Source organism: Fusarium oxysporum, chromosome 3, assembly GCF_000149955.1.
Source record: "Fusarium oxysporum f. sp. lycopersici 4287 chromosome 3, whole genome shotgun sequence".
Lineage (NCBI taxonomy): Eukaryota > Fungi > Ascomycota > Sordariomycetes > Hypocreales > Nectriaceae > Fusarium > Fusarium oxysporum.
The window spans coordinates 1,671,009-1,692,608 of record NC_030988.1 but is presented as its reverse complement, the minus strand read 5'-3'; the positions used below and the strand labels follow the sequence as shown (position 1 = coordinate 1,692,608).

Here is a 21,600-nt window from a genome sequence, read left to right as displayed (position 1 = left end):
GTATATTCCTACCGCTCCGAGGGTCTTGTGCTTGAAGGATTCAAGGTGGGAGCACACTTAGTCGGCCACTGGTTGCGGATTCTTACACTGAAATTGGCCGTTTGTGGTCAAATACGGGATCTTTGTTCCGTTACTTGGATATTGGCTGATCAGTAGAAAATGGCCAAATTTGATCCAAAATCTTAGATCAAATAAGGCCAGGAAGATGATATAATGATTTACAATAAATACCCTTTTGCTGTAGAACTGCCGAATTCGCCACAGGTCCTTAACAACAACAAAGAAAAAACGAGCGTTCCCTCATTTTATTTGCAAGAAGCTTTCTTAATTAAGTCCCGAGGCTGTCAATCGCCATGAAAACTCGATTACGGAAAAGTTTCGCTACCAAGAGCGACATTACTGACGCTGGTGGCCATTCATCCACGCAAAAGAAAGGGCCCAGCATTCAATGGGATTGTGCTGACATAGATCACATGGAATTTGACGAATCAGCAAGTACATATCACGTTTTTCTCAAATGGCCAAATGGAGATGTATCGGAACACCCGAGAGAGGAGATTTATGACAAGTGTCCTCAACAGGTAGGTCAGAACCAATTCAGCAGCCTACGGTTACAATCTCATAGTTTCATCAGATGCTTAGATTCTACATAAGACACATCAAATTCGTTTGAATGAATGGGAACTTTGAGTAATTCTGTAGTTGACACAAGCAAGTCATCTACTTTGTGGGTCAGACGCACGAAGGATAGATACAACCGTCCTTCATCATTTGACAGTACAATACAATATAATACAATTTATTCCGCCCGGCGGCTTGTGTTGACCGATAGAATACTATTCACTAATGCTTACATACAATGCCTACTGTAGACTCGTCAAATCATCCATACCCTAATCAGTCTCTGCCTAACATCCTATTCTCTCAATATCATTGTGTCTCCATACCATCCACAATTCGCTATCTACTATAGTGTCCTTAACTCTCTTGGAGTGCATTTTGACTCTCGATTGGGCAAGCTTGGATGATAAGGTGGTGGGCAAGCCTCGTGGCAAGATGCTTCGTGGTAAGATGGCAGGCGTACTTGGGTCAGGCCAGCTGCAGCCGTCGTTACCATTGTTGGTCCGGCAAAGCTGAGCGTTGGAAGCCGATTTGCATTCTCAAGACGACAGGAGCACCATGGGCCTTTGTGTACGTCATGTTTGCGTAAATCATGTGACTTATCCCACCATAGACATGCAGTAACCCCCATCACATTCCACTTCGACGTATCCTCAAGTAAAGGCACTTCCTGAACTTTCTCTAAGAAACCTATGACCTTTTCACAGCGGCAGCGCCCGGTATGAACCTGAGTATCCTTGAGAAATTTAAGGATATCTTCAGGTGCAAGGACTCTCCTGTCTTCAAAGGCCACCGGGTTGCCCTGGTTATCCAATACCTTGTGTCTCCTCCAGAGCCACGCATGCCCCAGGAGTGAGATTAGCAGTCTTCGCCGAGCATAGTGTAGTCTCTGCTGTTCTTCCGGGACTTTTCGACTTGGCGAGTAAAAGAGATTGACCATAAATGAAGATACTTTCTGCATACCTATTTTAAGGGACCCTTCATCTATCACTTTAAGAGAGAAAGAGCCATCCTTATTTAAGAAGACTGTAGAGGCAACAAGCCATGGAACAGGCTTAAGGTTTTCTAACGACTCAAGTTCTCTTATGACAGCGTCTCTCATTTCTTGAGGGCCACAGTAGATAGGCGCGCAAAACACCTTTTTGGGGAGCGGTATCATCTCTAAAATGTAGCTACGACGAGGAGGTTAAAAAAGTATAAAGAAATATCAGTAAGCTTAAGTTCAGTAGATAACTTGCCATCTGGTCATCTGGCTCTTTATATTGAGTTTTAGGCCTGGCCAACAGCGTGCATGTCATCTGAAATATGACGACTAAAGAAACATACTGTCGCGGCCTCAACTTCCCGCATGACGGCACAATACCGCAATACATGACCTGTCTATCCTTCCCTATTCTGATTTTCAAACTTGAAATATACTACACCCACTTGCTCATTAATGCAATATGTATGCAAATTCGTTGATAGATGAATATGTCTTTCGATTAGAACTAGTCAAATCTTCTAGGAGACAGACGGTCAGAAGAAATTGGTCTCAAGAGGGGCTATTGATGGCCGAGCACAAAGGCACTCCCATGCTGTTGGGGCCGAAAGACGCCAGGGGCCGTACCTGTCGTACTAGTCATGCATGTACTAAAAATATCAATTTGCCAACCGAACTGGCATGCGATACCTTGCATTCAAGGACGTTGCGCGTGGGATTTCGCTGCAGCAAACTACCTTGAAGAGTCGTTTAGAAAAGAAGCTAGAAGAAAAAATGAGGACCGGACTTTCGACTTGAATTTCTCTACACGTCATTTCTTAACTGCTGTTGCTGCCCAGGCGGCAAACATGTTATCATCCAACGTTGGTGCTCTAGAGTGACGTGCTTTTTTAGGCTTTTCTTTCATCTGCTACGGCTAAATCTATAATTGCCTTACGTGATTGTGCATCGCAAAGGTTATTCATTGAACCTTTTGCACACGGTATCTTCTTTGCTTTTGAAAATGGCATCGTCGTCCTCATGTCTTTACCCTCTCCTTTCCCGAGGTTCGCAGCAGCTACGCCCAGCGTCCGAAATTTCAAAGGCAAACTTTTTGGTTGGGCCGATGTGGCGAAATATAGAGCAGTTGGCCTGGCATGATTTCCTCATTACCTACGGAGATTATCTGTATGATCGCAAAGGTATGCTCGCTTGGTGGTCAGGCTTCGCTCTCACAGTCGTGCCGCATGCTCTACGGCATTTGCAAACCTATACTGTACAGAAATGACGTCATGAACCACGGATCCTCATCCGTGTTTTATGCTATCGTCCACTGCCGAGACCAGCATGATGCGTTGAGCATCCTCGCGGCTGCCAAAGAGGGAGGGGCCGATTTCACAAAATGCCAGGACACAAGGAAATCCCATCCTCTGTCCTTTTATCGCGTCGACGCAACTCTCTTCTCGCCACTTCATCTGGCCGCACGCAGAGGATTGGATGATATCGTTAGCTATCTCATCGACCAGGGTCTCGATGTCGATGACAAAGAGGGCCTGCATCTCACCCGAAAGACACCACTAATGGAAGCGATCCTCAACCATCAAGAAACGACAGCTGTGCTGATAGTCCGGCGAGGCGCTTCGAGAGGCCTATCTCCTCCAAACTTGGAGGCATTCCAGGCAAGCATACGAGAAGGTCTGACATGCTTGGTAAGGATCATCGTGGAGCGGAACGGAGTGGATGTCAATGCCGACCTAGGATACGGATGCACTCCTTTGGTGCTGGCTGTCTGTCATAGAAAAGGACCGATGATACCGACTTTACTGGAACAGGGCGCCCGTGCGCTACCTGCGATGCGACGATTTTGCAGTGACAATGCATTTTTATCTATTCTTTGGTTGCTAGACTCGGGCTCTTCACTTTTGCGGGGATCCCTGAAAATCGACGAGACGTCGGAGCTTATCTTTTCGATTGCCACGGAACGGGTGTCACCATCCCAGAAGAATCAGCAGATTCTTTCTTTGGAGAGGCTTCTGAAATTACTCTGCCATGATAGACAAAGTCTTGGAAATGTCATGGTATCTTCCGCCAGTGATTTTGAAGATTTCCTGGATGCCCTCTTGCAGACGGTATTATCCGTTGATCACACAGACACTCATCTTGCCAGTCTGTTCCAGAGCTGGGGTGCGCGAATCCATACAGGAGTTTTCCTTCAATTATGCAGGATCTTGGGTTCTTCGCTCTTCACCGAAGATATCCGGCGTTGCCTCCGTCAAAATCCTGGACTGCTTCACTGTTTCGATTTCGTGCATCATTATTCTTTGCATTGTTCAGGCCCAGCAAGAGGCTGGGCAGTCAGCTACTTTCTCAGTCGAGTGCCTAGCTACGCGATACGGCTGGTGCAAGAACTGAAACAGCATGGTCTTCCGTTAACTCGGAGAGGCGTCGAGATGTTGGACCTATCCAGTTTGGAAAACGGAAACGCACCAGGATAGGGCAGCCCAGTCTGGATTTGTGGCTTAGCGCGAAGGCAACAAACATGGCCTCTGGCGCCGAAGGAACAAATACCCGTGGACTAAGCTCAAATTTGAGAGTTGAATATTAATCGAAATACGAGATACTGACTTCTCCCCTTATCATCTGCTTACAACTTGTATAGGGGTTCAAAAGTGCCATACCAGGTGATAGCGACTCGGTTCCAACGTTAGTGGGCGCTAGAAATCGACAAGCTCGCCAAGCACTCGGAAGGATGGCAAAGCCAAAATGGGCGTCAAAGCCAAAATCCTACACTAGGGGGTGTTGTTCGGAGAAAATAGCTGTCATCTGAAACTCTTCATTCCTGATGCCACAAAGCCGTCATGCTTTCTATCTACAACGACATAAGGATAGTGACAGCACCTTCCACCAACTTCCAACGAGATGCTACTTGCCCTCATCCTCTGAATCCGTCTGAGTAATCCTGTCTTCATCCACAGTATGCTCTTCGCTAGGTGTACAAGGGATGACTTGTGAACATGATAAATGTAGGTCATCCGATTCCATTGGTGCCGTTGGCGTATTTGGTGACTTATGGTGAGTGGCAAGCTTCCAATGTATACCGGGGCCCGGATGTGTCCGTAGCGAGTATATCTGGGTTTCTTGCGCCGGCGAACAAGGCGCTTGAGTATGCGAATTTCTCTGCTCAACTTCTTCATCTCCACTGCCAACTGCAGCAACTGCGCAGGTTCAATAGAACTTTGAGAGTCTCGCAAGGCTGGGTTGAGTACAGACCTTGACCAGCATTTTGAGTACTTTCAAGATAACCGCTAGAAGTTGGATCTGTTGCCGTTGAGCTGACATCAAAAGATCTATCGGCTTGGTCGGGACACGGATCTTCCATGAGCGAGGTCCACAGGATGTCGGATTGCTGGCTGAAACTCATGCCGGTATGATCGTTTGTAGGCTTGATTGCGCAGAATTTCAAGTGAATAGACGTAGTGACAGTAGATATAGTGATGGTAAAACAAGAGATGCATGGGAAACAGATCATGATCTTCTGCAGGGCCGACCGTTTGTCACCTTTTAAATAGGGCCAACCTTTTGCTGTATCTTTACACCCCCTGAGTCGAACTATCAGTATCAGCAGGATTGATCCTGCATATCAGCCCTTAGGTCGCGAGGACCTATATCCCCTTGCCTTTCCTATTACATTTCTCCCCCGCCAAGTAAGTCATGTTACTTGTATGGTGTGCTTCTACATTTGAAATTCACGCAACTACTTGAGTCACCTTCCCTTTACTACTTGAAACATACATCCATTCCGGAACCAAGCTATCCCTAGTACCCAAGACGATACCACATCATCTCCCAGAGATTGAGGAGGCCCATGAAAACTGAAATTGGTTGAGCCTAAGAATCTTTCAGCCTGGCTCTGGTCTCGAGGCATACTTCGCTTATGGTGAGGATTCGGCTCTGCATGAGACGGCACCTAGATGGGCTATGGGGTGAGCGAGGCTTAGTGCACCTGAGGACTTGGTTCAGCATCAGAATATCATTCACGAGACAGCCAAGGATTCACAATGGTAACTGCTTGATGGGAAAGAGACAGTGGAGTCAGGCCGAGTGTTGTCCCGACCGTGGGTTTGACGCCCACTGCGGTACACCGAAGAATAATTTTTAAAGGCCTGAGAGCCTTCTTACCGGGATCCCTTGGAGCAAAGAGGTTCCTTACCGGTTATTGGAGCCCATCCATACAGCTTCATCAAGGGGGGACGTTGGGCTATTAGAAAGAAAACCTGACGGTACGATGCTGCGCCGTCGTATCCCTGGTTGATGTGGTGGGGCTTCCAATGAGATGCAGTCCTCCTCACTTGACTGTTAACTACATTCTCCTTTATCCTTCACCTGTAATCCCACACGATGTGTTGGATGTATGGCGGACCTGTTGAAGTCATCAAATCGGGCGCCCTGGACTGTTCCATCCCCGAACGGGATTGGTGATTACTCCTAGATCATAATCACTTCGGCCCCACCTGACCCCATCCCCGGCCCTTGCTAAGAGATTTGCTTATTCACCCAACATGTCAAGCGTACATTATACCCATACCGGTATCTTTGTTTCCTGATTCCTGAGTAACGTGGTGAAGTACATAAATATCTATTAATACCCAGATTTCTCAAGATTTCGAGCAGTCCGGTATCTTTGCTGCTAGCAACATCTCGCAATGCCTCATACCCAAGAAAACTATCGTGTAGGTTCGCCATGCACCTACCAGCAACCTCCTTTTTTTCTACTGCCACCCATCGAACTCCAGCAACCACAGCCCAACGCGCAAGCTTACTATCCTCAACTGATCAGCTCTCTCTATGGAAATAATCTAAGTGAGTTCGCTACGCCGTCATGCATCGACCCTCGTTGGCTTCATGATCTCTCTTCGACAGTAGGGACGTATCGATCGGCCGCCTGCCACTTATTTCATCCTGCCGATCAAACGCAGACAGTTGGTTTCAGTTCAGACATTCCCGATATATCTACTTTCACTTTCTTCGATGCAAATGAGATTATGCCCTCGGATTTGAGGCGTTCAGGGATCAACAAGTAGGAGCTAGTCGGTCACGGCCAAGAACCTCATAAAGCTGAATGCTGACCGACCAACCTTAGATTTCATTTATCGGTAATTTCGAAGAGCCCATCCCTTATTTCCAGAGTCCCAGTGACCACGCCAAGCAGTCACGGAGAGAACTCTTTTAATACCAAGCATCTGACTTCTAACGCTACGCTCCGTGAGTACAAGAGGGGGTCGAGCACGGAAGAACCGCAAAGTACCAGGGCTCTCAAAAGGCGCAGGTTCAGTTTGCCTCATTCCGAGCTGGACGACTTCAAGCTTCCCTATTTAGGGAATTTTCGATACGGGGATATGGACAACCGCAGAAAGGTCGCACTTGTCGACAACTCGTCCTCTTCATCACACCAGACGAACATAACAGATCAGGTGAGAGATTCCATATGCACCGCAAATGCATTAGACAGCTAATGATCAGAATATTAGGGACAAGGCGATAAGGTCGATACGTTCGCCCAGGATCCGCTGAGACCCGAAATACCAGCAGGAGATGCCACTTATGCCATACTTGAATTATCTAAGAGGTATCGTGTGGTCTCAAAGGAATCTATTGACATACTCTATGCGACAAAGGCTAGAGTTCCAGCGGAGACTGTCTTAAATTAATGTACTTACTGCGGGTGGAGGATCTCACTTGCTTGTGGATCAGACCTGGAATGACCTTCAATTCAATTGGGTTCTTTGATGCAATGAAAGCAGTCTTCGCTTCGGGACCCTTTGAAAAAGCAACGCCACAAAGGGTTGACGTTCATTTCAATTTATATACCTCTTAATGCTAGTTTCTACCCTTTTTGGCGATTACTTGTAGAGGAAGTGAAAGTCAGGTGCCCTTCCTCAGGTCTTTAAGTCATCTAGTCATCGCACTATATATACTCAGCCTTGATCATAAGAGCGCACCAGACTAGCTGAAGCTGTACGTGCTTAAATGGGTTACCGAACACCGGGGACTTGGCTAGGCGCGTCGACAAGGACAACAAGATCATTCGCGATAGGCAGAACTAGGGTGGCGTTCCATTCCGATATCCTCCAAAGCGGAAATCAGTACGACTCATATCAAGCAAAAGACTTGGCCGCTAGATTTCCAATTGCTTCCGCGGGGAAGCTAGACCGGGTTTGAGAAAGGCAAAGCGAGAACACTGGAACGTGACAGTCAAGGTGTAGGAAAATATTCTCGTATGTCGAGATCACGATACTGGTAATTTCAAAATTATTATTCATCGAGAGGCAACTGAGAGATATATCTTTACCTATCTTAAAAGATTTCTTGGACTCTCGGCGGAGACAATTACCACGATCCTGCACAAATGATTGATGATAGTTAGCAAAATCGCCTTGTGCTCCTTGTGCTAGGCTCCTCTTTCGTGTTAGGTCTTGGCGTGCAGAACCGTTGTTCAGAGGTGTACAGAAGTTTCCACAAACCCCTTTTTTGTTTCCCTCTCTGTCAACCATATCTCATCAACTTAGCAGTTAAATTTCAAAGGCAAAAAAAAAGGATTGAATCGATTGTGTATTATGTGCTATACCGCTTGACTAGTTGTGTTGTCAAACTGTTCGTTGCTTTCGGAGAATATGATCGATCGGGTCAACTCCGAAAGCACTGAGAATACATCGGTGTCTGAGAGGAACCTATTGAAGGAATCCCGCTCTGTGGCGACGTCCTCCACTTCCACGATGCTGTAAATCCTATCGTCGAGTTTCGTCCATCTTTCCTTGGCACTTCCTTGTGGTTGTGTCTCGTATCGAGCGACAATTGATTTGCGCATTTTTTCAATCGGATCTCCATCTGCAGACCTAGGTTGGAGTCCGCAGACGAGCACGGCATACTTGGAAGTCATGAAACACCCGAATCCCTCGCTCATCACTCTATGCAGGGTTTTTGCCTGCAGAGATTCTGAATTCTTCCAACCGAGATCTTTTTCGTCGTCAAACTCTAAGGATAAGTTGTCGTCGTTTTCGCGAACAAACAACACCCCTCCATGTGGTGCCCTGTAATTACCACGCAGCTGGTAACCATTGCTTTCGAGGACTGTGCTAATTGGTACCCAGTAGGGATGGGCACGTGCATAATACACATGTGTATTAAGCTGCTTTTTATTATAACGAAGCAGCATTTTATTCCTAATAAAAAGCGCGCTTTTTATTGCAATATTACGACCCATTTATGAAGCTGCCCATGGGCCATATCATACAAACAACCAAGCAAAATTAGGTCAATTTTTCCCCCGCTCCTTCGCTCTCTGACCCATCTTCGACCTCAAGTGTGTCCACCACTGTCTCTTCTCCGTCGGAGGCGGGTTGGTGAGTGAACTCGCCGACAACAGCGTCAACTTCCAGATTTGATGCGCAATGAATTTCCATATACGTATCTTCGAGTGTAAGCCAACCGTCTTCTGTCAAATCTTCCCAGCTGACCACCGTAGAATGATCATTGCGATGATCAAGAGGTTGATTCTGAGACTGCGTTATCCTCTCTAGCACCCGTTCGTTCATGTAGATGAACGCCAACTTGTCAGCGTTGGCTGGTGTGAGTCTGTTGCGTGCCTTGCTGTGGAGGAAGTTAACTGCCGAGAATGATCTCTCTGAGGGAACTGAATTGGCTATGGTTCCAAAGATCCGGACTGCAAGTGCAGCCAGCTTGCTGCCTTGGTTATCAAGAAGCATCCAAGCATCTAATGGAGTCCATTCTTTTGAATAGACTAAGCCTCCTGCAGCAAACCGGCCGCCCGATTGTGCTCGGAAGTGGTTAAATTCTCGAACAATATTGATGTAGTCAGCAGGATTGACTGCTGACTTAAAGAACTGCAGCACTTTCATCATCAGCTGTTCTTCAAGCTTAGTCCCGACTGTGTCAGGCCGTAATGCAAATCCCGCATAATGAATATCATATGTCTGTTTATCCATACGGTTTAACCATACGGAATACAGCTCGCTGAAATTCACGTCTTGATGTTGCTGAGACTCGTCAAGTGCTTTCCATTCTGCTTTAATCTCCAGCCAACGAGGAATCACATGGCCGATGTGAGCCCGATCGGCTTCTGAGGCACGCTGACGACTGTTGACAGGCTTAATTATGGCCAAAACAGTCTCTAGGCGTATCCAGAAGTGAGGGTTATTGACAGACTCCAGCACCTTTGGAAGAAGCTCGAGAGAGCCGGAGGCTAGCTCTGCCCTTACGTCAGGACGGCGAGCGTATGCTTGGAGAGGCTCTTTACAGCGTAAAACTGACTGTAAAGCATTGAACTGACTGCCCCAGCGTGTGATTACACTAAAGCGAGCAGTCAGCTATAGCTAGGAGTCAGAAAAACTGAAAGACGCACGCAGATAAAAACGCCTTATGGTGGCCCCAAGCTGCCTTTTGTGCTTCTCTCAATCGAGCCAACTGCAGTTTCGACTTCTTGAAGAAGGTGACAATTAATGTAGCGCTTTTGAATGCCTCCTCAAAGAACGGCTGCTCTAGGATGTCCTTGATGAGTAGCTGTAGCCCATGTGAATCGCAGAGGGAAAAGAAGCAATGTTGGAATTCCTTTCTTGCTGCCAAATGCACATGAGCTTTCCTCATCACGCTATCCGTATCTGTGCAAAACGAGTTAATTCGCAAGAAGTTGCCCTTGCAAATTATCTCCAGCTCAGGATACAAAAGATCGATGTAGTGCTCAGCCGTGTGTTGAATCTGTCCTGTATCAAACGTCTTCCAGTAGAACGCCGTACCATTTGCCACCTGTATCGAGATATTGATAATTCGATGACTTGTGATGTTGTCTGAGGCGTCAAAGATTACGTTGATATGTTCTGCTTGGTCGAGGATAGCCTGGACTTGATTGTGGTACTGAGAATAAGTCGGGGCTAGCAGCCGCTGTACTCGGCGACGAGACGGTGGTTGCCAGGCAGTGTTTAGCTTGCTCAACAGAATCCGCATTCGTTTGGACTCAAAGAGGTTAAATGGACGGCCATCAGCAAAAATTGCTATAGCAGCAAGCTCATCAAGCATCTGCTTAAAGGTCTTGTCCACTACAGGAAAGTGATGAGTAAGTTGAGGCTGCTGAGACTGTTGCTGCCTTTTGTAATTGGGACAATGGCGAAGTAAGTGCTTCTTCTGACGAGTAGTGCCCTTGGTTATCTCGTGGCCGCAGTGCTTGCACTTGACTCTAGAGTTCTTGAAACCCGAACTAGCGTCGGAGGCAAGCGTGATAAATTCTCGGTGGACCTGGTGATCGGCTGGCCTTCCAGGGGTTCTGGGCATTGTAGAAGACACACGGAGGGTCTGAAGGTAGTGGGGAGTCGAATTGAGAAGTTTCAGGGGGATACATCGACAGACGGTTGAAGGCTGTGGAGAAAAGGAGGTCGGAAAAGGACTTATATTGTTCCTATGCACTAAACCTATTATAGAAGGCGCTAAGCCTAAGATAGAAGAGGAAATGTCGCAGGGTAGGCATTAGTAATCTAGCTATATGCTTTAAGTAACTGTGCGGGATGGAATACCCCGCACAAGAGAAAACTTAAGACATCAATCAACACATTTGCTGCTGCTCATCATATTCACTCTAACCCTTTAAGCACGCTCAGTGCGACAGGAAATAATGCATACAAAGCGCGTCTTGCTTTAAATATTTAATGCAAAAAGCGCATTTTATGTAATGATGCAGCATTAAATCCATCTCTAGTACCCAGTCGTTCTTTCGGGGAATGATGATTCTGAGAGGAGGGCGCTTTAGACGCTCCGGAAAGGCTTTTTCGCCACTAACGAACGCCGAAAGCGTCCAAAAACCATCGACGATAGCGTTCGATTCGTCTAGCGCCTTTCTGAGGGCGCTTGGGTCACTAACATAACGTTCCAATGGGTCGAATGCGTTTACGCTCTCGCTCATTTTCGGATAATGCTGAATAGTTTCGTGGGAAATCTTAGGCAAAATTTTATTGTGGTCGATGGTCTCAATGAAAGCTAGTATTGTGTATGTAATATGTTGGCCTTTATCGGAAGAAGTTTTTTTTTTTTTGCCCCGCTCCATATCTCTCCGATTGGAGCTCGCCCCTCGACTGGGTGACCCACCATGAGATTACAGGACGAATCGATTGACGGTCTGATGTGGGGCAGCTGTAGGAGGTCATAATTATGATGAGATGTAATCAACTCCCCTCTCAGGCCTTTATCAATCTGGATTTACTACCCTCAATGTCTTCCCGTCTTGGGGACGCATCACCATTCTCCGTACCTTTAAAACTTCCGTATGAAAGAGGAGCTCGTGGCGTTGGAACTCGTACGTACTCAGGAGGCTGCACATCACCGCCTTCATCTCAGCCTCAGATATGTTATGTTATGTTATGTATATTTTTCGTCCGGGGGGCCGTAGGCATCTCAGCCTCAGAGACTTTGCGACTAATAAAGTCTAGGGTAAGGCGCTTCAACCAACAAAGTGCCTCAACGGTTGTGGCGTTGGGTCGACCACTTGCGTTCGTTTCCTTCCAACATTCACCCAGACATAATGATATTGTCCAAATTACAGGGACCAAAGTCTTGATGGATTGTACTGAAAAAGCCAAAGCTAACGCGCTGGAGCTGTAGTCGTGCTGGCTACTTTGATCAAGCAACAAGCCAAGCCGGAGGGTTCTGCCTATCAAGGAGTGCGCCTGTGATGGCTTAGCGCAGTTTCCGACGTAAGTTTTGGGGCAGTCGAAAGCCATGCGCTGCAACGCGCCCCTTTCGGCAATCGACAATCTCTCCGACCCAAAGGGGAAGAAGTAGCGAACGACAGGGCCATACTGATGATGCCAGAGTCGTTGTGGAGTCCCGTATTCTTGTGTGATGACGTCGAAAAACTGGCCCCAGAGAGGGAATCCAGGAACCGTAGGGATATGGCGAAGCTCTGATACGTAGCGTGGAAAGATCCAGCTCAGCCAGACCACGAGATGCACGAATAATGCAAAGGTCCACGAGGCGATGAGGATGGGTAATAATTGGCACTGTAACTGATGGGACGTGAGGAGCGCGTACGCTGTGCTTGAAGCGAGGAAACAAGGCAAAGGCGACTCCAACAACAGTTCGGTCATAGCGGACGGAAACAGATGCGGCTGACCTGAAGCGGTAAGTAGGTGGGTAAGTAGGTATAGGACCAAGAGGATATCAGAGATGGTAACTTGTGCAGTCGTTAGGTATGGTCCTGCTACCTTCGGGGAGACCTCGTTTTTCGTTGTAGCAGATGATGCAGAGGTGAGGTGAAGTAGATTACTGGAAACTACAAACAATATGCGAGTGATACTGTAATGCGCAGTATAGTGTTCCACAGTGACAGCTAGCTGAATAATCTGATAGCTCGCATAGCCAAGATAGGTGAACTCTGCCTTGCCAGCCCGTATTGGCCGGTTCTCCCTGTTCAGCCAAGAGTCAGAATACTGGGCAGCGGCAGCAGCACTAGCAGCAACATTATCTATAATGGATTCTGCGACACAGTTGGTAAGCTAGTAAATATCGCTAAGGTGGCCACTAATAACCACTAACACGGCCGTTTTCCCCCAGCTTTCATCTCAAATAGTACTGTCTTGCCCCTTAGACCTGCTAAATAAGCCTGCGTCACCCAATATTCTATGAGCCCCATGCAGCTTATCCAAACGCGATTGTTCCGAGACAACAGTATAGTAATAGTCCTCTGAGACACCATATCTGAACACCTGGTACCCACGGACTGTAAAGCGTTCGGTCACAATCCTGCAGTATTCCTCATTGCCCGCCCCCCCCCCCGGGCCTATCCAGACGCTGGGACTTCACCTGCCAGGCAGGACTCTGTCAAGTGTCGGCGCGATTGTCCTTAGTGCCGCCACTTCCATTGCAATACGGTTATGGAGAGCTTCCTTGGTTCGCTGATGAAGCATGTACCTCCTAGCCTAGATCACGCCGTGACCTATATGGCTTTTCTTCTTTTGCCTATTCTCCTCCTTTTACTAGGTACAATATACACTCGACTTCAATCCAGACCACATTCTCATAACGATGACTCGACGAAAGCCCCTCCCCAGCCTTCGTGGGGGCTTCAGGGGCTAGGCCATCTACTCTCTCTCACTCTGCAGCCAGAGAGTTTCTTGACACGCCTCACGTATGTTGGAGACCCCCTTCTGCAGACTTATTCAACTTCGTATTACTGGATCCACCGTTGCTTGCCGGCTTTGACGGTCGTTGCATCACCGCATCGCTAACTGAACTGCGCATCAGCCACGAATTGCGGGGAGCTCCAGCTTATATTCCGCTCATCGGTCGGGAGATATACTTGGCGGTGCCTGGAAAACAGATCGAAGGACTGTTCAGACGGAGTAGTAGTCTGGTGCCGACGCCCAGTTTATTCGATGCTCTGACCATTTTCTTCGGCTTATCCGGCCGTGATATCCACATCTTCAACCATGACCGTATTTCCGCCTACGAGGCCAGTGTAGGATTCTACACGGATCATCCAGATGTCTCCCGGCGTATCATGGAGCACCAGAGACAAGACTTTGCTCATTATCTTCAAGGGCGAAATCTAGTGTTTGTGATGGAGAGATTCAAGAAGAATTTGGCGTCAGAGCTATCCGCAGCATCGGAGGTCAGACACGATTGGGGCCGTATTCCTGATCTCTTCAGCTTCCTATCAAATCTCATCCTTAGAGCTAATGTAGAAGCCTTGTATGGAGAGCATCTCCTCAGAATTTGTCCAACTTTCTGCCAGGACTTTTGGAACTTCTACAAAGCATTTCCGAACATCTCCAAAGGTCTGCCGCGATGGTTGGTACCGTCAAGCTACCAGGCGCGTGACGAGATGCACAAAAACTTCGATCGTTGGCGCACCTGGTGTAGCGAAAATTACAACTGGGATAATGACGGGCTTCGCGATATCGAGTACGAGCCTATTTGGGGGACCCAATACGTCGGCAAGATGATTCAGCGCCACGAGGCTCTCGGGCTCAGCAACAACGGAGTAGCTGTGGTGATGCTGGGATATTTTTTCGTGTACGTCCATGTTCACTCCCTCTCTCGCTCAACCTTTGCTCTACTCTTCCGCCACGAGGGATGCAGAAGCGAGAAGCGACCGAGAGATCGCTGCTTACCCAATACAGTGCTATGGCAAACACCGTTCCCGCAGCTTTGTGGATGATCGTGCACATCCTACTTGATGCAAGTCTGCTCCGTCGGGTTCGCCACCAGATCAGCCCTGCCTTTCAATCCACAGAGGTTGGAGAGCAACCAGATATCAAAGTACTGATGAAGGATCCCCTCCTCAACTCTATCTACTACGAAACACTCCGGTTGCGTGTTGCAAGTACCGTTGGTCGCACATCCCTCGACGACCAGTTGTGTCTCGCTGGAGGCTGGAAGGTCAAGGCGGGTGTACCCGTCATGTTCACTGGCTGGCTTGCGGGACTGGATGTGTCATGCTGGAACACGGGCCAGGATCTGTCAAGTGGCAAGCCTCAGCATCCTCTGGAAGCTTTCTGGGCTGAGAGGTTTCTCGATTGTCCAGGCAGCTCCAGTATCAGCGGCCCGGCGAAAAAGAAGCGCGTTCAACCCGCACGAGAATCTCCACAAAGGCCAACAACACATATGGGGGCGGAAGATGCGCGCTCCAGAGCCTCCGTTGCTGGCTTGCGGGGACATTTCTTCCCTTTTGGAGGAGGAGCATTCCGCTGTCCGGGCGAGACGTTGGCTAAGCAGGTCATCTTCGCCTCGGTCGCCATGGTGTTGCAGAGTTATGACCTGAGGCTTATCGATCCAGAGGAGGCCAGAAAGATAGAGCGTGGTCACCGGGAACTGCCATTTGGTCTCCATAGTTTTGACAGGCCTGTTCCGGTCGAGATTTGCAAGTTATCTGAGACATAGAAAACTTTTGCCTATGTATCGCGTGAATCTAAAACTAAACAGCTTGTTAGACGGAGCAAAAGTCAAAGACGGTTGTCTGGGGTCCGAGCCGCCTGCGCGAAACTCACGTAGAGATGAGGAAGGTTCACCACGTCGATGTGCTAAGTCAATTTCCTGTCGCCAATTGCTAGAAATTTATTAGTAGTTAGTTCTAATAACAACACGATATACTCAAGCAGGATCGATGGCTTGAAACTGTATCATGAGACCCCCATGCATGAATGAATTGTATTGCCATCTCTGAAATCGCCCCTGCGTGCTGTCAAGCCTAGATTATCTCATTGTTCTTTGCTCTGACCAATTACAGCATTTATTGTATGCAGCTCATCCGCTTCTTACCACTTCGAGCTTAGAGGATGCATGCTGACCGGACTAAAGCCTCCGGGGAAACCGTCAGAAAACCATCTAACCATGCCAAAACAGGACATTATCCAATCAGACTCTTTCGTACAGGAACCCTACTCAGCTCTAGGGTAATCAGCTTGCTAATTCTCTCTTTTGCAACTTCGTAGGCTCAAAATATGGTCTAGCAATATAAAAGGCTTGGGAAGATGGGACGTTGATTGGTTGGAAAGGGTTAGAAATGATTAACATTGGCCTGTCGCAGCTTTTCACGTTTTACCATCTGTTTCAACAATAGGTGGCCAAGAGCGAGATAATGGAGTAAGGGGAATAGGTAAAAGTCAGAAACTCAGAAACGATAAAATCTTATGTGTCACGCTGAATCACTCTACCTCTCAATCATGCTACTGTACACACATTCCAATTTGATATTGCTTAAGGGCACAAACGCGACTTCATGCCACCACCTTGGCTTTAGTCACCTGGCGATTGTTACAATTCACTGCACCCAATCTCCTAGGACACATCATATCTCTCAAGGGCAACCTAGGGTAAGCTGGCAGCTAGGGTATAGCGAGACAAGAAGGTGATTCGGCAGGTTATGATTATGCACAAAGACATGAAGAAACATCCAAATCGGCTCTGAAACCTCGGATTTGTTGATGACTCAGATACTTCTGGACCTTTCTCGCCACTGTGTCGCGAGACATGCGTATCCATCTGTCTGACCTATCGCTTCGACCTGGGGATCTCCATCTCCGGGCACCACTAGGCGATGAGGTTCAGTCATAGAATAATCATTCTTTTGTCAGGTCATCCGAACCACGGATTCAGCATCAAGTGTATAGCCATATGAATCGTCAGTCGGGGAGAAACTGTGGGCTCCAGAATCGCTACTTGAGAAGATATGCCCGGTGGAGCTATGCACTAGCCCATCATGGTCCGATAGAGGTGAACGATTAGGACAAAGATTTGAGGATGAGGCGCACTTGCTGCAACGTAGCGACTCGTTGGACCTTCCAATATGGTTCTCTTCTGATGGCGTTCCATGTTGTATGTTAGAGCCGTGTAGCTTCCATTGTGACCGTGCTAAGATGTCACATTCCAGACAGTACGCAGACCAGCGTGGAATGAGGCGTGAATCTGTTCCTACTAAAGACATGAAACTCATATAAGCTTCGTAGTTGAACTATGTACTAATGCTCTAGGGCAGCCATTGGACTCTTATAGCATCTCAACTTCAGGCTCGCGATGATAACTGCCGTTACAGTTGGCCTGTCTAGGCCGTCGTCTCGGTTGCTGGGCTTGGGCAGGGTACGAGCCATCCACAACTTCACAATGCCGATGCAGAAGAAACAAAACCGATAGGTCTACGCTCCTAACTGCAACTCGACTCGAAAACCGACGTACATCCTCGATCTAGTTTATCATAGACTTAAAAGTCATGAACGGTATTGCGGAGCCTAGGTGTGAATGCTTTGGTGGAGCGCTTGCTGCGCTTTCTCATACAGAATCGCAATGTATCAGTCCCTAGCGGCCAAATATGCTAAGAAAGCCAGGTGCGGTCTCACGCTTCATGATCGTCTTCCTTATTCAATATAGTTCTTCCTCAATTCATAACAGGCTGTATATTACTCTCCTTCAGACAAATCTAGACGATTACGTGATAGAAGGTCTAAAGTTGGCCGATGTAGACGTTAGGCTAGGCATGGTACACAGGCAAGTGACGGCAATATCAGAGTTCTTTTCTATCGAAAAGAACAGATATACTGTACTTGACTCCCCCTCCTCGATCTGGATAACTCGATATCTCTCCAGGGAATATCAATCATCACTTTAAAAGAAGCTTTTGCCTCGAGAACACCGCTATGGCTCCTGATTCACGCGACAAGGCCCAGGTTTTGCATGATTTAGCGGACAGGTTCAACCATGCCGCAGACTTGCAATCAGGGAACCTGGAAAACGTGCGTATCGAGAATTGCATAGGGTTCTGCAAAGTTCCGCTTGGCATTGCAGGCCCGTTACGCTTAGCCGGAACACCGGTGCTCGACGATATCTATGCCCCTTTAGCCACATACGAAGCTACCCTTATCGCCAGCTACTCTAGAGGATGCAAGGCCTTTAATGCCTCTGGCGGCATACATATTGAAACTCTGAGCAATGGCATGTCTCGCGGTCCTGTCTTCGTTTTCCAAAATCCGAGGCGGGCAGTCATCTTTGCCCAAGCGCTACCGGGTATGCAGAACGCATTCGCTAGGTGGGCAGAAGCGACTAGCAAGCATCATGTTAGGCTCAAGACTATCGAACCTTCCATCATCGGTTCGCAGGTTCATCTTTTGTGCACCTATAGCTGTGGGAGCGCGGCGGGACAGAACATGGTCACCAAAGCCACACAGTACGCCTGTGAGATGTTGCGAGAGTCATTCGCCGATCAATACAACATCTTGGACTTTTTCATTGAAGGTCAGCTAGCTTCCGACAAAAAACCCTCCTGGGGAAACGTGAAGAAGGCTCGTGGTGTTGAGACTTTAGTCTGGGGAACGATTTCACGGGAAGTCTGTCAGAAGATCCTCGGCTGCACCACCGAGCGCCTCTACATGGCCCAGAAGACTCTCAAAGAAGGCGGGATCAGGAACGGTCAGTTTGGTTCCAACATAAACACGGTCAATATCATCGCAGCCATGTTCATTGCGACCGGTCAGGACACTGCCAGCACCGCCGAAGCATCCTGGAGCCATCTGACCTCGGAACTTGACCCTAAGACTGGTGCGCTTTGCATGAGCCTCTATTTCCCGTCCCTGCCTGTAGGCACTGTCGGAGGCGGTACAGGATACCCGATGCAGAAAGAGGCTCTCAAGATGCTGCGATGTGACGGAGACGGGCCAGACCAGAAGGAACGGCTGGCCGGGCTCATTGCAGCGTTCAGTCTTGCACTCGACGTCAGCACAAGCTCAGCTGTCGCGAACGACACCTTTACTGCCAGTCATATGAGGCTTGCTCGTGGAGAAACGCCGCAACCGCATTTGTGATTGAACATCGCTATTGTCCTATGTATTTTGAGATTAGGACAGCAATATCGCTTGGTCAGTCCAATAATATATATATGTAACTAGAGAAAGTGAGTTTTTTGCAGCAGATAAATCGGCAGCTGTGACTGGACTTCCCCTTTCTTAGCCGCCTTCTTCTCCTTCTATGTCGAGTAACGAGTGCGTGGTATAAGCTTTCTTTCATTCTCTATATTTTAGCCTCTTGACCCTTTCATATCTCGCAACCTGAAGCTAGTTCGCGAGCTATAAAGGGGGCTACGCATCGACTCATGTTGAGGTCGGCTCTCTGCAGTACCTGGACAAGCTTATGGAGACACTAGCAGTAAATGAAAGAAAAGAGAGGTGGATCGTTGCGATAATGATTATTCTGCATCACACACTATCATATAAATACATATCGGAAAATACTAGCCCCAGACTGATATAGTAAATAGGCAGAGTATGAGCGACTTGCAGATTGGCTCGCTCGCGCCCAACCTCTTCAACAGTGAAGAATCTCAAGTAACCCAATTGATTCGGAATTGTCCCTTATGCACAGAAGTCAGAAGGGCCACTAGATCCACAGTCTTGTATATATGGCCATCCTTAGGTAGGAATGCTAGGATTCCACTTTCTGACTGTACGAAAAGCAGAGACTCTCCCTGCACGACTTGTACCTCGACCTTTGAGGTTTCTCTCGGATAAGCTTCGAAGTCAAATGTAAGCAGAATCATCGCAAGATCCGGCAGCTTGATCGTTGCATCGCGGTGCTGACCCGCCAAAGTGACATTTCCTTCCGCTACCTTGAAAGGGTCTTCGCCACGATTGAAACATAAGATCCATCTTGCAAGACTGAAAAAGCCATTCTCTTCCAGTTTGTAGAATGAGAAAGAGATTGATTGGGATGTGTGAGTCGGAACAGCAACAAAATTGCGAAAGAGATGCGAACTATCTAGCACATATGCAGCGGACTCTCTGTCGAGAGCGATGTTGAATTGATTTGTGAAGATATTCTTAGCAAGGTCCAGAGTTCCCTATGGAGATGGGTGGAGAGGTCAGTATGTGTACGCCTAGAATCAGGTAATTCGGAGACATACTGCTTGTACAACACAGTCGATCTTGGCTGCTACGCCTGGCTCATCAACAAGACGACGAAGCAGGTTGAAGGATGCCCCTTCAGTAAGCATGGCGCCTTCTGCGGCCATAATCCGTTCCGCCAAATGACGGAAATCAAGACAGCCTACATCGATGCTGGAGTTCTGCAGCTTCTCATCGGCTTCTTTGATACGGTTTTTGTACCATTGCCTGATCTCTTCCTGCCTTTAGAGACGAGGCAGGTTCATGAAACCATAGAATTCACTGATCTCTTCCGGAGTGCGGTTGAACAGCTGTTCTTGGGCGTGACACTTGAGATTCACAGGACTCGTATCAGACAGTGCATCCATATCCACCAGGATGGTTACTTTGGCCTGGCTTCGAGATGTTCCTGGCAGTTCGTTGAGGCACCTTGCGAGGTCCCTGGCCATGAGTGAAGCATGTAGCTCTGAGTCCAGGCGCCTGGCCATGAGTGAATCATGTAGCTTTGCGTCCTCTAATGAGCTTTTGGAGGGCTTGACTGCCATACTCAACTAGTTGTAGTTTCCAGCTTTAGCCAACAGAACTAACTCGAAAGGACGGAAAAATAAAAGCTTCGAAACTTACCAAAGCCCGGTCTTCTTCGCTGAGGTTTGTGACCTGGCTTATAGCCTGCTCTGTCAACAAGCCATTTAGGCGAATCTTGAGGGGATTTCCGAGTTCAGGGAAGTGACGCTTGAGTAACCTGTCCAATTGTTTTTGGTCATCAGGTTCCAAAATTGCCAGGCTAAAGTCAACAGGCCGAGGCTCAAATATGATAACCAATTCGACGTCAGGCGCGTTTTTTGCCCATTGTAATAGAAGCATAAATGCTGCTATGTTGTCGGCATCCGGGGCGTCATTGCGGACTATCACCAGCTTCTTGGTGCCTCGTTGGGCAGTCATTTTGGCGTTTGAGTGAGGAGCGAAGGAAGAATGGAATGGCCGAAGCGATGGCAGGATAGGTATCTAGTTGAAGGTGAAGAAGGCTATGTACATGAGCCCGAGGAAAGCATTCCTACGCCATATATATAGTAAAAGATCGTGCAGATCCTCTGATTCAGGCCTCCACATTTTCGATGGCTCAGCTGTGATTCAGATCTGGCTTGTGATATGCCTTAGCGATGGTGTTGACCTCAGCCACTGGTCCGAGATTACGGCCCACATGGCCCAGTTTGAAATCAGGGTCCAAATGTATCCGGACGTCCGAGGGTGTGCTCTCTTGAACCTCATTTACTACAATACCTCATCTGCTCGTCAATTCACCAAATGTTTTCGTAAATAGTTACAGGCCCTGAGATCAATCTGCCTCTACCGCAACCGTCATCGTCATCTTCGCAGCACTGAAGAGGAAGTCATGGAACAGACCAAGATCATACTTGTCGCGGTTGTCGCCATTCTTTTTTGGGCCGCTCATGCATTTCTCCTAGTCTGCATACTCCTCAAGCGCACCTTTTGTAGATGGCACGAGCGCATGTCTCTCTCTAGCACTCTGTTAGCTCGTCGCACTGTTGCTACTACGCCTGGCAGCGCTCTTTGCGCCTTCATCATCTCGTT

General features: G+C 47.9%; 11 protein-coding genes across 12 annotated transcripts; 5 read left to right on the top strand and 6 right to left on the bottom strand.

The window, feature by feature from the left end:
* Nucleotides 1-2,874: 2,874 nt before the first annotated feature.
* On the top strand, nucleotides 2,875-4,077 carry FOXG_22318 (uncharacterized protein; the record flags this gene model as incomplete). Its single annotated transcript, XM_018402720.1, has 1 exon — nucleotides 2,875-4,077. The coding sequence occupies one exon, from the start codon at nucleotides 2,875-2,877 to the stop codon at nucleotides 4,075-4,077; it is 1,203 nt and encodes a 400-aa protein (XP_018256687.1).
* Nucleotides 4,078-4,504: 427 nt separating this feature from the next.
* Nucleotides 4,505-5,111, bottom strand: FOXG_16115 (uncharacterized protein; the record flags this gene model as incomplete). The annotated part of the gene is made up of 2 exons (XM_018396199.1): nucleotides 4,505-4,788; nucleotides 4,853-5,111. 2 exons carry the CDS (start codon nucleotides 5,109-5,111, stop codon nucleotides 4,505-4,507), a joined length of 543 nt encoding a protein of 180 aa, XP_018256686.1.
* A 1,174-nt stretch (nucleotides 5,112-6,285) lies between these two features.
* FOXG_16114 (uncharacterized protein) lies at nucleotides 6,286-7,482 on the top strand (the record flags this gene model as incomplete). Its single annotated transcript, XM_018396198.1, has 3 exons — nucleotides 6,286-6,442; nucleotides 6,959-7,053; nucleotides 7,111-7,482. The coding sequence occupies 3 exons, from the start codon at nucleotides 6,286-6,288 to the stop codon at nucleotides 7,288-7,290; spliced, it is 432 nt and encodes a 143-aa protein (XP_018256685.1). The 3' UTR covers nucleotides 7,291-7,482.
* A 695-nt stretch (nucleotides 7,483-8,177) lies between these two features.
* On the bottom strand, nucleotides 8,178-11,023 carry FOXG_22317 (uncharacterized protein). The gene is made up of 2 exons (XM_018402719.1): nucleotides 10,002-11,023; nucleotides 8,178-9,949 (listed from the first exon to the last, which is right to left on the bottom strand). Exons 1-2 carry the CDS (start codon nucleotides 10,922-10,924, stop codon nucleotides 8,890-8,892), a joined length of 1,983 nt encoding a protein of 660 aa, XP_018256684.1. The 5' UTR covers nucleotides 10,925-11,023; the 3' UTR covers nucleotides 8,178-8,889.
* Nucleotides 11,024-11,854: 831 nt separating this feature from the next.
* On the top strand, nucleotides 11,855-12,315 carry FOXG_22316 (uncharacterized protein; the record flags this gene model as incomplete). The annotated part of the gene is made up of 3 exons (XM_018402718.1): nucleotides 11,855-11,939; nucleotides 12,079-12,132; nucleotides 12,245-12,315. The coding sequence occupies 3 exons, from the start codon at nucleotides 11,855-11,857 to the stop codon at nucleotides 12,313-12,315; spliced, it is 210 nt and encodes a 69-aa protein (XP_018256683.1).
* Nucleotides 12,316-13,251: 936 nt separating this feature from the next.
* On the top strand, nucleotides 13,252-15,799 carry FOXG_16113 (uncharacterized protein; the record flags this gene model as incomplete). Of its 2 annotated transcripts, XM_018396196.1 has the most annotated exons (3): nucleotides 13,516-13,769; nucleotides 13,886-14,656; nucleotides 14,764-15,799. In XM_018396196.1, 3 exons carry the CDS (start codon nucleotides 13,516-13,518, stop codon nucleotides 15,521-15,523), a joined length of 1,785 nt encoding a protein of 594 aa, XP_018256681.1. In that variant the 3' UTR covers nucleotides 15,524-15,799. The 2 variants fall into 2 exon arrangements, with proteins under 2 accessions (XP_018256682.1, XP_018256681.1); XM_018396197.1 differs by having other exon boundaries at nucleotides 13,252-14,656.
* Nucleotides 15,800-16,106: 307 nt separating this feature from the next.
* On the bottom strand, nucleotides 16,107-18,360 carry FOXG_22315 (uncharacterized protein). Its single transcript, XM_018402717.1, has one exon. The coding sequence runs from the start codon at nucleotides 17,073-17,075 to the stop codon at nucleotides 16,713-16,715; it is 363 nt and encodes a 120-aa protein (XP_018256680.1). The 5' UTR covers nucleotides 17,076-18,360; the 3' UTR covers nucleotides 16,107-16,712.
* On the top strand, nucleotides 17,707-18,933 carry FOXG_16112 (hydroxymethylglutaryl-coenzyme A reductase; the record flags this gene model as incomplete). Its single annotated transcript, XM_018396195.1, has 1 exon — nucleotides 17,707-18,933. The coding sequence occupies exon 1, from the start codon at nucleotides 17,773-17,775 to the stop codon at nucleotides 18,931-18,933; it is 1,161 nt and encodes a 386-aa protein (XP_018256679.1). The 5' UTR covers nucleotides 17,707-17,772.
* Nucleotides 18,934-19,448: 515 nt separating this feature from the next.
* FOXG_22314 (uncharacterized protein) lies at nucleotides 19,449-20,135 on the bottom strand (the record flags this gene model as incomplete). Its single annotated transcript, XM_018402716.1, has 2 exons — nucleotides 19,449-19,964; nucleotides 20,028-20,135. The coding sequence occupies 2 exons, from the start codon at nucleotides 20,133-20,135 to the stop codon at nucleotides 19,449-19,451; spliced, it is 624 nt and encodes a 207-aa protein (XP_018256678.1).
* Nucleotides 20,136-20,252: 117 nt separating this feature from the next.
* On the bottom strand, nucleotides 20,253-20,949 carry FOXG_22313 (uncharacterized protein; the record flags this gene model as incomplete). The annotated part of the gene is made up of 2 exons (XM_018402715.1): nucleotides 20,253-20,558; nucleotides 20,632-20,949. 2 exons carry the CDS (start codon nucleotides 20,947-20,949, stop codon nucleotides 20,253-20,255), a joined length of 624 nt encoding a protein of 207 aa, XP_018256677.1.
* A 394-nt stretch (nucleotides 20,950-21,343) lies between these two features.
* FOXG_22312 (uncharacterized protein) lies at nucleotides 21,344-21,460 on the bottom strand (the record flags this gene model as incomplete). Its single annotated transcript, XM_018402714.1, has 1 exon — nucleotides 21,344-21,460. One exon carries the CDS (start codon nucleotides 21,458-21,460, stop codon nucleotides 21,344-21,346), a length of 117 nt encoding a protein of 38 aa, XP_018256676.1.
* Nucleotides 21,461-21,600: the final 140 nt, after the last annotated feature.

Coding starts and splice junctions, on each gene's coding strand:
- FOXG_22315 (XM_018402717.1), bottom strand. CDS start 17,075: ATGAGTTTCATGTCTTTAGTAGGAACAGATTCACGCCTCATTCCACGC.
- FOXG_22317 (XM_018402719.1), bottom strand. CDS start 10,924: ATGCCCAGAACCCCTGGAAGGCCAGCCGATCACCAGGTCCACCGAGAA. Junction 9,950..10,001: donor CATAAGGCGTTTTTATCTGC/GTGCGTCTTTCA, acceptor TGCTCGCTTTAG/TGTAATCACACGCTGGGGCA.